This window comes from Prionailurus viverrinus, chromosome C1 (genome assembly GCF_022837055.1).
Source record: "Prionailurus viverrinus isolate Anna chromosome C1, UM_Priviv_1.0, whole genome shotgun sequence".
NCBI classification, from domain to species: domain Eukaryota; kingdom Metazoa; phylum Chordata; class Mammalia; order Carnivora; family Felidae; genus Prionailurus; species Prionailurus viverrinus.
The window spans coordinates 27,328,291-27,347,032 of record NC_062568.1 but is presented as its reverse complement, the minus strand read 5'-3'; the positions used below and the strand labels follow the sequence as shown (position 1 = coordinate 27,347,032).

The 18,742-nt window shown below is 41.2% G+C and overlaps 1 protein-coding gene across 6 annotated transcripts in view; it reads right to left on the bottom strand.

Annotated features, from left to right (window-relative positions):
* Positions 1 to 216: 216 nt before the first annotated feature.
* The window catches only part of RAPH1 (Ras association (RalGDS/AF-6) and pleckstrin homology domains 1), a 109,011-nt gene continuing 90,485 nt past the window's right edge, over positions 217 to 18,742 (bottom strand). For 5 of the 6 annotated variants that reach the window (XM_047872755.1, XM_047872754.1, XM_047872756.1 and 2 more), the window contains 4 exons: positions 16,343 to 16,441; positions 15,196 to 15,316; positions 10,422 to 10,564; positions 217 to 7,800 (listed from right to left, as the gene is read on the bottom strand). In XM_047872755.1, the coding sequence (XP_047728711.1) occupies positions 5,764 to 7,800; positions 10,422 to 10,564; positions 15,196 to 15,316; positions 16,343 to 16,441 (2,400 nt within the window). In that variant the 3' untranslated portion in view covers positions 217 to 5,763. The other variant, XM_047872759.1, reaches the window with a different exon arrangement.

The following is an 18,742-nucleotide window of genomic DNA, read 5'->3' as shown; positions in this document are numbered from 1 at the left end:
ACTTTAAGAAGAAAAATCTTAAAATTTATTATCACTACTTAATTGCTAATGTATTCAGTAGCCAAAGCTTTCTCATCTGTCAGTAAAAACTAAAGGTTAATGAGTTGAATGTGTTTAATTTGTTCTTACCGCACAGCCTATTTATGGGTACCACCAACATGAACAGCGAAACCAAGTTCTTAATGATGTCAATCCACAAACAGTCAAGTCCCCATGTTTAAATGAAATCTATGTATTCTTTTTATTAAGAATTGGGTAAGCTGACATAATGAAAACACATAACTGAAAACAAATTTACACTGACTGTATGACTACTGTCCTAAGCCATTACAATATTTCACCGACAGTAACTGGTAGGAGTAATTTGGAAAATAACTTAATCCAGCAGAACAAAAAAAAACATCGTCAGTAGTACTGAATATATCTCTCTCATATATATATATATATATATCTCTATATATATCTATATATAGGTTTGCACAATCAGGGAGCAAGGCACATAATGAAATGAGAGCGTACATTTAAGCAGAAGAAAATAGCAACAAAGCTGAAAGAAAAACTGTAACTTCACCTTTACCGAGCTGTGCATAATCATAATGGTTTGAAAAATGTCCTCTTATCAGGTACTTTATAATGCAGTTCTTTTTGCCGCCTTTTTCATGCTTTAAAAAACTATATTCCTACACTGTATCTATTTATTTATAACAAAGCTCCCACAGCCTGGATGTCAGTGTAAGCCTTGACTCCATTTTTTAAAGAAATGGGAAAACGAGCAATCCCAGTTAAATATAATGTGCAATTTTCCTTTGAAACAGTAAACAATGATTTTTACAATATTTAGCACAAGCTAATGATACCGTAATTGTACATTTCTATAAAAGGAGTTCACTAGTGGCTAATGATAAAATTAAGCAAAATCATTTGAAACATTCCAGTTAATGCTTATTTTCGAGGAGGGATTATTTACAAGTAGAGAAAAAATATATAGGAAGTAGGAATCATGAAAAGTGGCAGTTTTTGGTATAGGTTACAATAAATCTAACAATGGACAGTTCCCAAAATGCAAAGACTTTAAGTGCTGCAAGCATGTTCTGCCTAAGAAGAGGTTGAGGCTTCAACAATGATGAGCTTGGTATTAATAGCCATCCGTGATCAATGTGGTCACTTCTGAACTTAGCTACCTTTTAATACGCAGTACTTGCCATCACCCTGACTTGACTTACTTCTCTAAATGTCTTTGGTAGAAAGTGGCCACTCTTCAGCTAGATGAAGCCATCTCTTGTGAGACAGACATTTTTTCTATTTCTGCACAAACTACAAATACTCATCTTCCTTCTCTTTCATTAGCACCTCAAAGTTTGCTTGTTGGATTTTTTTTTTTTAAATGCTATTCCTCCAAAAGAGTTCAAGGCACTGGGGATTATAGCAGATAGTGTCTTCTCTTCAACAAACAAAGAGCAGATGAATTGGAGATGTTTTCCCTTATGTGTTTGTCAAGTATATTCTTTTTATTTAGCAAATTTACTCTACAGCTATATTTCAGGTTTCTTTTACACACAGACCTTCTGAGGGCACAATAAGAACAGAGCACTTGTTTAGTTGGAGAGACAGCCTGGTAAAGGTATAGAGATGTTCTTCTACTGAATGTTTAAAGGAAAATAAATCTTAAAAAATTGTGGGATATTGTATTGCATTTCTCTGTACATCAAATCTCAACTTGTGAGTGATCACATATTCCTACAGGGTTCGGGATAACCCACTTTATATAAATAAGTGATGTCAATGAAACAAGACTCGAAGTGCCAAAAGATACTTGCAACCTGAAAGGGAGTTTTAGGACTAGACATCATCAAGTGTGTAAGTCCAAATTATTATACCTACTTTACTTAAAGCAAGTAATTACCCCTGTAATCAAACAGGGCCATAGAGGTTTAATTGGTCTAAACTTGAATAAAATGTGAGACATTCTATCAGTTATAATTTATTAGCTCTGAAGGTATATGAAAAAGCTTGTTAACATGAAACTAGGGAAAAAAGGTGACAAAGGGTTCTGTTGGTGGCTTGATAGTCAAATACAACCAATCCATACCATTACCTGACACTTTTTTTCCAGGCTATTTTATAACCTTACATCCTTGACACAAGGTGATAAGCAGCTGTATTCCCCCAGAACAGCCACTTCTCAAACTCTAACTGGATGCACAGCTCCTATTAAATTTTGATCTCAGAGTTGTCACTCCACTGGAATTACTTATTCACAACCTCCCAATTTTGTTTAAACTTTGTTGATAAACTCGGCATTGTTTTTAGTGGCAAGTAAACTTACACAGAGAGAGGACTTCCAGGAAAGTTCACAGCCCTTAGCAGAGTATGCCATTGGTGGGCGGGAGCACCTTGATTTTAGAGGACTGTAAAACACCATCACATCTACATTACTTTGAAATTTTCTCATGAAAATCATTTTCCTGTAATTTTGAAACGTCATCTTTCTCATCTTAAAAAGTCCCCAAAATTAAAAACAAATTTACAGTTAAATGAGTACCTATGAAAACCTTAAGAATACTTAAGAAAAAATTACAGCAGCTAAAGAAATAATGTATTTGAGTAGTAAAAGCCCAGCTGAATAAAACTGCAATACAGAATAGTCTAGCATTTGTATTATTACCTAGAACCTAGTGTAAGTTGTTTTATCAACAGAATAGGCTCTGCCGCCTTTCCAAGTTGGTGCCAAAACTTTAAGCCCAGGGTGGTCTAATTCTGAAATTATCTGTGGTAGAAGTTAAGGGGGTCACTAATTAACTGAGTCACTGGCTGAAATAGGCACCTGTTTGCACTGCCCTCAGCAGCACGATGAGCTCATCCATGCTGTTCATTTTTCAGCACAGCCAAGTCTCAGCTGTCCAGATTTTCTTCTCTGACCAGATGCAGCTATGTGGGGTTGGAAGAGCTGCTGAGCAGAAGGCAGTGGAAGAAGGCACAGTATTAGTGTCCTTTGGCAGCAGGTGTTCTCCACGAACACACCAGAGAAAAGTTACGAGAATGGAGTAGTGTCAAAAAACCAAACCAAAACAAAAAAGCCCACAGAACTACATCCCAACAAAAATCCAAATTTAAAAACACTCCACTAGGGAGTAAAACACTAGAAGTACAATCTTTTTTTTTTTTTTTTTTTATTCAGCATTTCACAAAAAACAAATGGGAAAGTTGATTAATAGCCTTCTCTGTCTTTGGAGATAGGTAAAAGAAAACAGCCTATTGTAGACTAGCCATTGGATTGGGGAAAGAATGACAGAGTTCCTCCTCTGGCCCTGCTCTCTTCTCCGTGCCATGAGCATCCTAAAGGATGGCTGCTCTTTCAGGAAAGTGATATGCTGGAAGCTTCAGTTCAAGATGACTATCAGGCAAGAAGGCCTAAGGAATCCTACAATGACTAAACAGCGGCTGTACCTTAGGGCTCAAATCATGGGTGAAGGAAGACTGAGGGCACATTATTGTCCCCCTCCCCCCCAAGCAAAGCTGAAGTCCACCTATCTACACATATACGTATACGTATACATATATATAAAGGTCACCATCACAACAAAAACCCTAGTGATGAATATGCCACTGGATTCATATTAATAACTTTACCCCACAAATAAGGGTGATCCTTAGAATATAAAGCTGCAGGCAGAACACAATGGGAAATTCCTTCTCTCGTGAGTTACAGTGGAGCGTGGCAATCTGTATTCAACCATTACCCAAACTGCTGTGCATGTTAAATTAATTAACGCAGATGTGTTAAAAGTCGCTTTAAAAGCCTAAGGATATCAAGCACACAGAACTTTGAGAACAAATGAAAAAGTCCAAAGTACCTTTTAAAGAAGCAGGGCTTTAAAAAATGCACAAAGGTACACATTGCTCAGTAAGCACATGAATATGCAGACCGATACCCTGGGGCCATGGCAATGGTGAGGTGCCACTTCACATCCTCTATGGTGCCATACTTTTCTGGAGGTGGCTTTATAGGAATATCTTGTGTATACAGTACAACTTTTGCTTATTTTTGAATTATTTACTATCTCTGCCCCACTGCTATGGCATCACTTTTTCCTTATGGGACAATCCTTATTTTGCACTGGTAATCCGTATTCACAACAGGTAGAGACTTTCATTTACAAGATGTGCTCATTTATCACTGCTGGGATGGCTAGTTTTTATTGTGTAAGAGCAGCTCTGAGGTTGCATTTTATTTGTAATGGTCACTTTATCATCATAAACTGATGAGACAGTACATAGTTCACATACCAAGGAAAATTCACAGGACCAAAAAAAAAATTTGCCTAAGTATAATGTGAAACATACAGGATTGTAGGGTGTGATGAGAGTGACAATTCTGTGTTATACCAAATTGCACATGCATATCATGTATTGTCACTTTGGACTACACTACTCCATCAGAACACCTGGTTAACCTGGACAAATCTCCACAACCAAGCTATGGCAAGCAAGAATCCTAGTGCACTCCAGTAGCTGAGGATGAAATTGTCAAAAAGCTCATTTATATTTTTCCCTCCCTGTAGGACAGTCCCATGCTTAAACGAAGTACAACCTGATTAATGATACCTGCACAGGGGCCAGTTTTGTTCTTTCCTAATCACCCATCCTAGAGCAACACACAAAAAATACGCATTTCAGAAGGTAACTTTGTTTTTTGTAATGATGCACTATTTCGGACATGGGATGTGTATACTTGATATAGCAATTGTCTACAGATACCTACTATCAACGTCTACCTAAAGCACACACTACAACTGGTGGGACGGAGCATTCCAGGGGTACTGTGTCAGACATTCTCTCACAACAAATCAAAGCAAGGATCATGAAGCCAAGCTTGATGAGGCTTCGCAAAGCTTATGAAAAAGATTCCAACGGTACAAAAAGAACTACCCGGGATTATAGTACTAAATTATCCATGTATTGTAGGTGAAGAGCTTACCTGTGACAGAACACATCCTAGATACGGGTGGGATCATGGCAGCAATACTGCAACTAGAATGGTTTGGTTACATCATATATTTACTGCCTATGCACGAGCACGAACAGATATGGTGTCTGTGAAAACTTCCCCATACTGCACTATTTCTCCATCCGTGATGCTGACAGAGTTTCCTGATTTAAAGTGCCCCTTCATGTACAGTCATGAAGTGTCAGTCAAGCAGTTCGAACTTCAGCCAAATGGGGAAAAAACAAACACAAAAGCCCCATTGGTACACCAAACATTCTGTTGTCTTCTCAAATTGAGACACCAGCACATAATACATCTATTCCTTAAGATATAATACACAACGTGCACAGACAGGCTGTGCATGGACACTTATAAAATGCCTTCTAAATAAGTCATTATAAGTTTTTGGTCCAATCCACATGATAGATAATAGAAATCATAAGGGACAGGACACAATCCCCTTCCAGGCCTCTTCCACCCAAGATACACAAACCCATTTTCAGATTAGGAGAGAAAAGGAATAAATAGATTCACTCTCAGCTATATATATACATATACACATACATATATGTATACATATATATACATATACATACACACACTATATGTGTATAGCTATGTGTGTCCACGCAAATGTACACACACATAGAGCTGGATACTACCTGAATAACAACATCATACTAGGAGGCTCTGAACACCAGAATTCATAGGTGATCAGGTGAGCTGATTGTAGAACTGATTACAGACACCATGAAAATAAAGTCCTATGGTAGCTACTACCAGTCTCTTGAGAGCTTGGTATTCTGGTCTCTCTTGGGGGGAGCGGGAGGGGGTCCTCTCCGCAACGTTGCATAGCCCGATATATGACTCCCCCCGTAACCAGCTTTTTGTTGATCAGAAAGCAGTTCAGGGGGGGGCGGGGGCAATGCCATATCATCCATGGTGGCTGTGGGTTCTGCTCTGGACATGCGGGAGGAGGAGAGTGAGCCATGCCGGGTGATGGACTTCCGTTGCAGTGTCCTGTTGAGGTCAGCTAGGAATCCAGGCTGGACACTAAGGCTGGATTTGGGAGAGGTGGGCACTTGTGGCACAACTGTGGCCATTGTTGGCTGCTCAGAGATCTCTGCTTGAGTGAGGCGGGTGCTGTCATTCCGTTTGGGTCGTGTGGGGGGAGGGGCCTTCTTCACGGATGTTTTGGACCATGGCTGGGGTTGAGGATTGACAACTGCCACTTTTGGAGAGGTGTTTCCCGAGAATACTGCCGGAATCTCTATGGGGGGCAGAGGAAGCTCTATTTCAGGTGGAGGAGGTGGAAAGTCAGAATCAGATGGAGGAGAAGGAAATTCTACCACGGAGTCTTTTCCACGTCCACTCAGAACGGATGCTTTTGCTGATACACATCCTTGTTGGAGAACTCCGGGAAGGTTAACTCCAGAAAGATTCAGTTTTCCAGGTTTGGGGGGTGCTGCCGGAGGGGGGCTCTCTTTGCTGGGAGACCCTGACGGTTCTGCTGGCGATGCGAACTTGCTCACTAGACTGTCTACGGAGGGTCTTTTGGGCTCAGGGTGCTCTGCGCTACCGCTGGACTTAATGCTGGAGTTTCGCTGTGGGGTTGGGGGAGGTTTCTTTGCCCCGGGGCTGGACGTCTTACTGGTCTTTTTGCCAGGAGATCCACTTTTGTCGGAGGCGGAGGCTGGAGAAGCTGTGGGTGTGGCTGGCAGTGGTGGCGGGCCCGGTGGTGGTGGTGGTGGTGGTGGTGGTGGTGGTGGTGGTGGAGGAAACACCAGGCTGCTCTCAGGTGGAGGAGGAGGGAAATCCGGAGAAGGGACAGGGATGGAGCTGGGCTGCCACTTAGGTTTTGCTTTTACAGCAGGAGGGGACTGAGGGGCCACATTTGCTGTGGGGGGCTTTAAGGGCTGTGACTCCACGTGAGGAGGGGTTGGGGGGGGTGGAAACTGGCTGGCTATCTGCTTCACTACCGAGGGCACCGAGGGCACCGGAGATAGTGGGGAGGGAGGTGGTTTTACACAGAAGCTCTGCTGCTTGGGTAACGTGGGTGGCGGAATAGGGCCAGGAGGAGCAGGGGGAGAGGGTGGAATGTGGGAAACAGGAAAAGCTGGCTGCTTTTTTGCAGGGGGAGCTGGAGGAGCAGGTGTAGGTGGCACAGCTTGTGTCATGACAGGTGGCACGGTCTTGGTGCCAGTCGGTGGGGGCACAGTCACAAGGGGTTTGGGAGGTGCCTGGGGAGGGAGGGGTGCAGGGGCAGGAGGGGCAGGTGGTGGTGTGGGAGGAGCCACTTGAGTGGCATGCTGCACGTGATGAATCTTCAGCGGGGGAGGGGGAGGGGGAGGGCTGAACTGTGGGAGGCATGGGGTGCAGGGCACCGGTTTTAGCTGGGCCATAGCTGAGCCCGGGGTGGGGGGTGGGGGCGGAGGAGGGGGTGGGGGAACCACTCCATTGGGGGGCACCAGGATCTGAGGTTTTCCTGACTGTGGGGTGGAAGCCAGAGACTGTATCACTGAGGGTGGTGGAGGCTTGAATAGGGCTCCTGAGTGCTGAGAAGCGTTCTGCAGCCTGGTTATTGTGCTGTACTTGACAAACATCGTGGCTGCTGAGCCTGCAGAAGGTGCAGACTGGCTGGGCAGGGGAGGGGGAGGTGGGGGGGGAGGGGGCGGGGGTGGGGGTGGGGGTGGGGGCGGGGGCGGCAGAGGTGGGGAAGGCTGTGAGGCGGTGTAGGGGGTGATCAGCTTGGGCTGTGGGGATAAAGGGGGCATAAGTGAAGTGTAGGGTCGATTCAGAGACTCCATTCTGGCCTAAAAGGAGTATAAAAGGGGTGGTGGGATGGGAGAGAGAAAACACAACAAACACAACAGTTACAGAGGTAAGCTTTGCGTAAAACTAAACAGCAAGGAATCTGGGACATGCAAGAAAGGACTCAGCAGTGGGACATCACAAAGGCGAAAATGAGACTCCCTGGGCAGCAAGGCACAGCATTTGATCACCCAGCAATACTCTCAAACGGCAAGACTGCCTAACAATCTAGGAAAAAGGTCCTGCTGCAAAAGCTGTTGACGGGTGACGGGCGGCCTGATTTCTGAGCCCTGACTTTCTCACACCTGCCCTGAATGGGCACCCCTGTGGGTGGACCTCCGAGCACAGACCCCACCCGGACTGTGGCAAGTGGAGATGTGATGGGTCGAGTTCACCTTTCAGTCTGTGGCTGCATCCACATCAAGCAGATGCCATAACTGGGTTCAGGAGTGCTGGTGGAGGGCCTCCTGAGGAATGAGGATGGCTTTTTGATGCTAGCAAGCAGACACGTGAGAATATGAGAATGTTCAGCAGGCGTGCACAGTCACACAGGAATGAATGAGCTTGACACACACACTCGTGTTCGTGTGAGACATTTGCATCCAACATGCACAGAAGTCCAGCAATGCAGGTAAAGGGGGGGGCATTCTTTACATTTGTGTTACTGGAAAATACATAAAGAAATGCTTCATAAACATTACAGCAAAAGATCATTAAAATACCATCACAGAAAAAGCCAGGAGAAAATGAGAGGAAACCTTTGAAAACTAGAGTAAAGAAGATATATCAAGAAATGGGAATGAGAGTTTGCCAACAACCTGCTGACCAGCCCATCTGGGCATCTCTGGCATTGCCTGAATTACCACATTTGGTCATCCATTTCACAGAGCCAACTCACACAAGAATGTGGTTCAAGTACTTTTGAAAAGAGTGAAAGAAGGACCCTTGGTTTATTAAGTTTGGGTACATCTTTTAGGTTCTTTGAACAAACTGTGAAGATCCAATATAAATCATTTGTTTCCAAATTATGAATGACATCTAATTAGCGTCAAAAATGCTTAGGTTAGTAGACTAGAAGGCTGAATTCTAATGCCCATTAGGACACTCACATGTTTCTTTAAAAACTGCACAAAATAAAAGCATTAGTCTGGGAGATTTGGTTACAGGAGTCACCCAGGTTAATGTGTTTCCGAAGAACAGTCCCTGACCTTAACTTGACCCTGTCTTGGCTGCTGCAGGGGTGCAGACCTTAGCTGTGCTGGCCTTCTCATTTGGCACCTGAGGCTGAGGTAACAGAAGAAACACAGGGGTGGGGGGTCAAGACAAACAGACTAGCACCCCTACATAGCAGGGTGCACGCTCATGAAACTACTAAGGCGAACTATGCTGCTTCATCACACAGCACTTGGACCTTTGTTTTCCTTGGCCTTTCATTTCAAATGCACATGGAGAACACCATTAAAAATTTAGTAAGGGAGAAGACTTTTCTTTAGATACCTGAATTGTATAAATCTGCTTTTCTACATATATAAAATTATTAGTACCAGATAGGGCTGTTCCACCCAAATTGATTAAGTGGGGAAAGGTAGACCATAATTTCTTAAAAGTATGAACCCCTGATACGGGAGTTAAACAAACTGGCAGTGTTTTGAGAATTTAGGTCATTAGAACCAATTCTCAAATATTTATTTCTAAGACAAAGTGTTCCATCCCCACACTACCACTAATGCCTCTAAGAGCCTACTACTAAGAGCCTACTAATGCCTCTTCCTGAGGGCCAGTTTATCAACCACATAAATAAATAACTGGATAAATTAAGGGAAAATATCTGTTTAATTCACATTGGTGAATACACTTGTGTAAAGTGATTCAGACCAAAACAACAACAACAAGAAAAATCACAATGATTATTGGGTAAAAACACAACAGTCAGGCCAGGTGTGCCACTGGTCCTTCGGTGATGGTGTGGGCTCCTGCCTGCTCAGAGGGCAAGGACAGCTGGGATGCAACACTGCCCACAGAACTTCACAGGTAGTGTGATATGATGTCTTCTACTTAGGCTAAAGAACCTCTGTATTTCTGAATAGTCTTGCAATAATCATACTCGTCCTTCAGTGTCACTGAAAAAACTACCATACAAAGCTCAGGGATCCAAAATTTTAAGGGGATTCATCTGAATTTAGTCTTCCACATATACTAAAATTTGAGAGAATTCATCAATGTGCAGAGAAATGCCAAAAAAGCGTAAAGGAAAAGACGACAAAGGAGTGAGTCTAAATAAATTAAATTAATAACAAATAATGCACCATAAGCAGCTTCTCTGGAACAAAATTAGGGCACTGGCACTAAATGGCGTTACTCCATCCAAACTGATTAAGGGTGAAAAAGAAGAAATTGTTATTTCTTAAAAATGTGAGCCACTGATAAAGTCGTTAAACTGCTAGTTTGAGATCTTAGGGCATTAGAGTCAAGTGACAGATACTCATTTTTGAGGAGAAGTCAAAGTAAGAATACTGAAATAGGGCCCAGAGAGTCCTAACCAAGGAATAAAAGAGCAACAAACTAAACCCATGAAACGTCAAACAGATTTCTTCCTATCAGTGAACACAAGTGTGTTACCTACCTTGCTGGACTCTTCTAACTGAGTGCCCCGTTTCCAGGCTTCAGAGAAGATGGAGCTCACAATGCTCTGGGAGCGGACATGTCCTGCTGGCTGAGTGTCAGACACTCCACTGTCAGACTGGTTCGAATGGTTTGACTGAGACTCTTTAAAAGAGATTTTCAAAAATAGGATCAAATAAGTCATTGTTGTGACAATGTGAATGTGCACACTTAGCTCTTTTACACAAGACAAGATGCTATGCCACAGCGCAACAAGTTACTTTTCAAACTCATTTCATATAAACACTGTCTGGACCTTCCACTAGAAAATTTTATCTTAGGGCTAGTAGGAAATCTTGATTCTTTTTAAATAGTTCACCATGACAGGCTGACCGTTACAATGAAAGGTTCGTGTAACATTACTGGTATCCTGAAAACTTCTTGTAAGAACTCCTAGCAATTAAGAGAATCAGTAAACTACCAATAGAGGAGTTGAATTTTTTTTCCAATCACATCTTCATTACACCAAGACTCAATCTTTGTATACACCCCTGCTTCAGACCATCCTAGAGAGTTCTCACAACTTCAGATCATACATGAAGTCTACTTCCTTTTTTGCCTGCAGCGACTAGTACTTAGGAACTACACCTGTGTGAGAAGTGTTTTCTAGGGATTCAGGTATTGGTACCACAAGGCAGCTAGCCACACTGCAGCCTGGCCTCCTGGTAAGGCAAGAACACCTCTTCGAGGGAGCTGGGTATGGTGAAGGGTACACTGCAATCTGACATCCAGGGAACTGGGGAGATTAAGTCACTGGACCCCAAGTCAGGCAAGATAACCATGCAGAAGGAAGCACCTAGCTCAATGATGGAGATTCAGGTGTTAAAGCAGTCCCATCCAATACTTGGTGAAGGGGGGGTTATTATCAGATTGCTTTATTAATCAAGTCCAGCCAAGGTAGCCAAAGAAGTACACAGATAACAGCCACAAACTCCTATGGATAAAGTCAGGACATATCCTCAAGGCAAAAATATAAGCTATGAGATAAAACCTACTCTGTTTTCTTCTTTCTCCACCATCTAATTGCTGAGTGTTTTTTAAGCTTTTAATTTTAATTCCAGTATATTAACATACAGTGTTAGTTTTAGGTGTCCAGTATAGTGATTCAACAATTCTACCCATTACTGAGTGCTCATCATGGTAAGTGTACTCTGTAATCCCCATCACCTATCTCCCCCATCCCCCGCTCCCCCACCCCTCCTCTCTGGTAACCAGCAGGTTTGTTCTCTATAGTTAAGAGTCTGTTTCTTAGTTTGAGTCTCTTTTTTCCTGTTCGTTTGTTTTGTCTCTTAAATTCCACATGAGTGAAATCATATGGTATTTGTCTTTCTCTGGCTTATTTCGCTTAGCCTAATGTTCTCATGCTGCATCCTTGTTCTTCCAAACGGCAAGATTTCATTTTTTATGACCAAATAATATTCCATTATGTGTGCGTGTGTGCTTGTGTATGCCACATCTTCTTTATCCATTCATCTATCAACAGACTTTTGGGCTGCTTCCACCGTTTGGTTATTGTAAATAATGCTGCCATAAATATAGGGGTGCATATATCCTTTTGAACTAGTGTTTTTGTATTCTTTGGGTAAATATCCAGTAGTGTGATTCCTGGTTCTATTTTTAATTTTTTGAGGAACTTCCATACTGTTTTCCACAGTGGATGCACCAATTTGCATTCCCACCAACAATGCACAAGTGTTCCTTTTTCCTCCATAACTTCACCAACACTTGTTTCTTGTGTAATTGCTGAATGTTTTTTAAAAAGTTGCAACTTCACTAGCGTATGTCCCTATTTAACTGCTATTCAGGACAACAGCCTGTAAGATAAGAGGCTGGAATATGTGAATCCTTGAGCTCTCTTCAGCATGAATGCACATGATTTTGCAATTTATATTTACAAGGCTGCATAATATTTAACACACTGTATAAGAAGGGATGATGCTGGACTAGGAAAAGGCACCACACCATGTCATAAAATGTGTGGAAGAACCTGCATTAATGCTATATAAATTTAAAAAATATATATTATGGCGTCTGTTTTCTCAATCTTTCCCTGAATTTCTTTTTCTAAAATCTTATTTGTGACATATTCTTACCTTGTCTTTCTCAATCCATTGTCTCAAAAGTGTCTTCCCTTTTTAATAAACATTTTTACAAGAGTTTTAGATTTATAGAAGAGTTGCAAAGCTAACAGAGTTCCTGCACACCTAGCACCCAATTTACCTCCTTATTAAGTTGCTACATTACCCTGGTACATTTGCCACAATAAAGGAACCAACAAGGATACGTCACTGTTAACTAAACTCCACAAGCTTTTTTTGGACTTCACTTACAGTTAGTTGTCATGTCTCCTATGACAGTTTCTCAGACTTCCTTTGTTTTTGATGACTTTGACAGTTTTGAGGAGTAACAGGTCACGTATTTTAGAGAATGTCTCTCAATTATTATTTTGTCTGATGTTTTTCTCTTGATTAGATTCAGTTATGAAATTTGGGGAAGAAGACCAAGAGAGGCAAAGTGCCAATTTCATCACATTATGTAAAGGGTACATGCTATCAACAGGACATATTACTGAAGACACTGACCTTGACAACTTGGCTGAGCTAATTTTTGTCAGGTTTCTGCGCTGTACAGTTACTCCCCTTCCCCCACACCTAACCATCCTTTTGGCAAGCAAGTCACTCTGCCAACCCACACTTAAGTGGGGAATTAAGCTCCATCTCCTTGAGGGAAGAGTGTCTGCACAAACCACTTAGAACTCTTCCATCCAGAAGATCTGTCTCTTCCCCATTTATTTATTCAAGAATTTATATCCATATGGACTGATGGCTGTTTATTTTATAATTTGGGTTATGATCTTAGTTATTTTGTTGTTCCAACTGTTACAGCTTTGGTCCCTGGACACTCTCTCAGGTGGCTCCTGTGTCCCTTTGCACAGACTAATCACTGTGTTTTTTGAGCACTTCCTTCATTACAAGCTGCTCCAGGCTCCTCTTATTCTCTGCCACAGCCCTAGAATCAGCCATCTGCCAAAGAGCCCTAGTTCTTTTGTTCTGGAAAATGGAATTAGAAAACCAAGATCTAGGCTCTCTGCATTTTCACTGCCACTGGGGTGTCACCACTCCTAGCCCTCTCTGTGGACAGTACTAGGAAATATATGTATGTATACTAACCGATGTGTATACACATTTTGTTTCGTAGAGATGAAATAAAGTCATACAACTTTTTAGTCAAATACTTCTTTTTAAAAAGCCCGTATTTTGGGGCAAGTAGGTGGGTTAAGCGTCTGACACTTGGTTTCGGCTCAGGTCACTATCTCCCAGTTTCGTGAGTTTACTCCCATGAAAGGCTCTGCACTTGGCAGCGTGGAGCCTGCTTGGGATTCTTTGTCTCCCTCTCCCTCCCTCCTACTTGCACTGTGTCTGTTTCTCTCAAAATAAATAAAAAACTTAAAATTTTAAGTACATAAAAGTCCATGTTTTTATTTTATCCTAAAGTAAAATAGATTCTGAAAAGTAGAATTTTCTTAAAGCATAAACACATAGCCTGGTAAAAACACAGTAAAAGATTAATTCATATGTCGTACTAATAAATGATGAGAGGTTTTTTTTTTCTTTTTTCTTTTTTTTTCAACGTTTATTTATTTTTGGGACAGAGAGAGAGCATGAACGGGGAAGGGGCAGAGAGAGAGGGAGACACAGAATCGGAAACAGGCTCCAGGCTCTGAGCCATCAGCCCAGAGCCTGACGCGGGGCTCGAACTCACGGACCGCGAGATCGTGACCTGGCTGAAGTCGGACGCTTAACCGACTGCGCCACCCAGGCGCCCCTGTTTTTTTTTTTCAAATATCTCTTAAAGTCATTATTTCTTTCATAATATGTAAGAACAAATAAAAACATTCTGCTTTTAGAGGACATAGTTACTCATATTCATGAAATATTTTGAAGGGAAAGAAGCATTTTTAGGTGTGATCACCACATACTTTAAGGATGTGGGATCTGAAAATAAGTAACTTTTGAGTATCACTGATTTTCTGTGAAAACTTTAGTTAAGTTTGATGACTTAAACAGCCTCCTTAACTGTGATACTGAACTAATTCTAGTTATTTCCACTCTGTTGAAATGTCAGGAATCCTCTGGGGAAGGAGGGCAATTTCATCATGGATTCTCAGTATGGAGACTTTCTCCAAGGAACTTTTCTACCCCTGAGTATGAATCAACAGTTGTTTTTTGGCAGTATGATTTTTTTTTTTCCATTTATTTACTTGAGCGTAGGGGGTGGAGCAGAAAGAGGAAGAGAGAGAATCCCAAACAGGCTCCACACTGTCAGCACGGAGCCCGATGTGGGGCTTTAACTACGAAACCATGAAGTCATGGCTTGAGCTGAGATCTAAGAGTCACTTAACTGATGGAGCCACCCAGGTGCCCTACTATGACTGAGTTTTAAATAAACTTTACAGATATATAACAACACTCCTGAATTTACAACTCTATATTGCTGTTCCATTTCAAATACATTTGTGATCTAGCCCGGGGGCACCTGAGTGGCTCAGTCAGTTAAGCATTTGTGATCTAGCCCATGATATTGTCCCCTCTAATCACCAAAAAATTTATTTTATAATTTAGACATTAGGTATAGCTCTGCTTTTAACAACCATGCTGAAATAACCAGGTCTGCCATCAGTTCATAGAGATATCTTCATATTGGCAGTAAATAGTGCTTTCAGTGTTTCAAACTACCTGGGATGCTCGAAGAACTGGATCCTGATTTAATGCTGGAGCTGGATAAGGAAGTCCAATCATAAGCCGACTCTGTCCTCTTCAGGGCTTCTTGATAGTTCATGTAGAGCTGTTTCCCATACTAAACAGAAGGCAGTAAATGGTGACGTGAACTTTACTGGGTATGATACAGATGGGTGAGGTAAGACAGGGGGATGCATTTCTGTTTACTGATTCATAGTTTGCATTAAAATTAATACCTATAAATACTTCAAAAGTTATTTTATTACCAGTAAATTATAATCTACTCTTATTTTTCATTTTAATAAAGATACCAATAAATTAACATTTCATTCATATTCCTTATCAATATAAAGATTTTTTTTGTTATTCCTAAGGCAACTCTGATTTTATAGCTATAATAAATTTTATTTTACTTAATGGGCAAAAATATTCCTTCATGTATTATGTATAATCTTCTTCAAGATGTCCTTAAAATTTTTTTCAAGAACTTCCTTTTTTTAAAGAGTTTTAGATTCACAACAAAATTGAGAGGAAGGTACAGAAACTTCACATATGCCCCTGCTACTACCCATGCACCATCTCTCTTTTATCAACATTCTCCACCAGAGGGTGCATTTGTTTCCATCAATGAATCTACATTAACACCTTATAATCAAAGTCCATAGTTTACCTTAGGTTCACTCTTGGTGTTGTACATGCTATGGGGTTTGAAGAAATGTATAAAGATATGTATTCACCATTACAGTATTACAGAGTATGAATATTTTCACTGACCTAAAAATCTGGTGTCCTGCTTATTCATCCCCCTACTCCCACCTTGAAGCAATTTAATTCTCAAAAACTTTCTTTGACTTAGGCTAAACTCTGCCACAGAAGAATCATGTACTGTGTTCTCCAGAGCCAAAATAAATCACTCTGATGCTACACTTTTACCAGCAGTATGATTTCATGGATACCAACTGTTAAATGTCTATCTCCTCACCAAAGAAAGAAGACATTTCAAACATAAAACTCAGAAAACACTGACAAAATCATAAACATGAAACGATTAGAATTGTCATGACAATCAAAACCACATGAAACACCTCATCATATTCTATCATCAAACCAAAAACAAAACAAAACAGAAACAAAAACACCCTACCTTTGCAATGCGAATACCATTAACCCACTGGTGCAGGGTCCTCACATCATCACAACAAAGGTACTTGATATACTGAGATTTCTTCTGGATCTGTGGGTGCTGCAATATTAAAGGCAAAGTCTAATTCAGTCCCCTGGAGAACTAAAGAAAAACTCTATCAAAGCTGAAACATACCCTGACAAGTTATAGGCCATTAGAGTAATGACCAAAAATAATTTAAACCTCTTATGTGGGCATAAGGCCAAATAAAATGGCCCATAAGTATTTTTACAAAATAAACTACAAAGAAACTTATGTTAAATTTTAGGTCAAGATATATGCAAGGTAAAAAATACCTTCATGTCATGGCTAATTCCCAAATACCTTCTGTATTTCAGAGAAACAGGCCATCAAGGTTAACAAATCAATATAACTCTTCATCTGTAAGACTATGAAAGGGAAAATTTTGGTTTCACTTTGAACCCATTGGAATCATGAGTTCAGAAGACTCCAAATGAGAGCGTCTTTGGTAAAGCTTCTAGAGCTTCTGTGGAGGTGAACCAATGGGTGGAGTGGGTGAAGTGCAGGACACAGCACCTAAGACAGAAGTGGGTGCTCACACCTGGTGCAGTGGTGCCCCCTTTGTGGCCTGAGCACTGCCCTGCACCCCTTCTACCCACAGCACGTACCCTCCAAGGAATGAGCAGCCTTTCAACTGCATCATCAGAATGAGTTTTCACAATCCAATGTACTTTTCAGCTGCAGCTAGGATGGGAGATGACTGACCAGACCAACTACGCAATGCAAGTGCTAGAATGGACTGAAGGTATTTTAACTCTACTGGGCCACAACCTGGAAAGAAAAGCCCCAAATCACACTTGGTTCTGGATGTAATGGTTGTTAATTTATTACTTCTTTTTTCAGTTATTCTGAAAAAACTTTGAAATGGCTATATTTTACCTGGGGAAATATTTACAATTATGTTCAATTATGAGAGGCTTTAAAGATTCTCTAACCACATTTGTTGTGGGAATCCATGAGATCAATAAAATAAGTTGGTTGAGCATCTGACTCTAAATTTTGGCTCAGGTCATGATTTCACGGTTGTGGGATCAAGCCCCCACAAAGGACTCTCCGCTAGGGATTCTCTTTCTCCCTTTCCCCCTCCCCCCATGCACATCAGTCTCTCTCTTCCTCTCTCTCTCTCAAAAGAAAAAAAAGATCCATTTCTCTGGTCTACAGTGTGAGGAATTTAAATCCATTTATTTTATTCTATGCATTGCTTTAGAAAGCTCAGCTCCTATAATAAAACATTTAATACCAAAACCAATTTAGTTACTAAAGGCTATAGTCAAAGTTTTAAACAATAAGTCCTCAGCAAAAAGAGGTTAGCAAAACAATACGTAACAGTTTTCTCTCCTAATTCTATAGGTTCCATGGCCTTCTCTTGGCATATATTTCCTCATCCTTATTAAATTATATTATAATAAACCACCATAGCAATCTTGAAAAAGTAAAGGAGGACAGGTAGAGGAGATGTATTTTCCATACAAGAAAGAAGAATTCTATCTCATTCATTCATGTAACAGAAATATTAAGAACTGTTAGCCAAATCTTTAAGTAGGTGTTGGGATATACTGTGAGCAAAACAGAAGAAGTCACAGTCCATGCAGAAGATAAAATGGGATGGGGCGCTTAGGTGGCTCAGTCGGTTAGACGTCCAACTTCAGCTCACGTCATGATCTCGCAGTTCATGAATTTGAGCCCCACATTGGGCTCAGTGCTTACAGCTCAAGAGCCTGGAACCTGCTTTGGATTCTGTGTCTCCCTCTCTCTCTGCCCTTCCCCCCTCACTCTATCTCTGTCTCTCAAAAATGAACATTAACAAAAAAAAAAGATAAAATGGGATGACTGAAAAAGAGCTTTTTTCAGTATTGCCAGCTAGCTCTTGAAGAGTAGCTGTTCTCCATCTCCTGCTTCACTCAGGCACTGCCTACAGGACATGGTGTGGACATCTGAACAAAGGTCTACAAGGTGGCACTCAGCCTTTACCACCACCCCCTCTATGGTGATTCACAAACCGTTCTTGACCAATTCCTTCCATTTCCCGAGAGCAGGGCTACCTACCACACATGGGCATTCAACTGCAGCAGTGGCCCTGCCTGAGCGTTCGTGTTCTACTCATTCTCTACATTAAGTGAGTATTTTTATCAATAAAATATCAGAGAAAATCAAAGAGAAACAATCCTCCATCCTCTCATTTCTCTAACCTGGGAATCCATATAACACCCTGAAGAATACTATGGATATGATTATTTGAGTATCTGCAGATTACCTGCTAGTTTAAAGTTCATTTTTGGACCTCATAACTTCTCTTTTCTAACTTCCCACGTAATAGAGACAATCCTTCTAGAGCCTTCA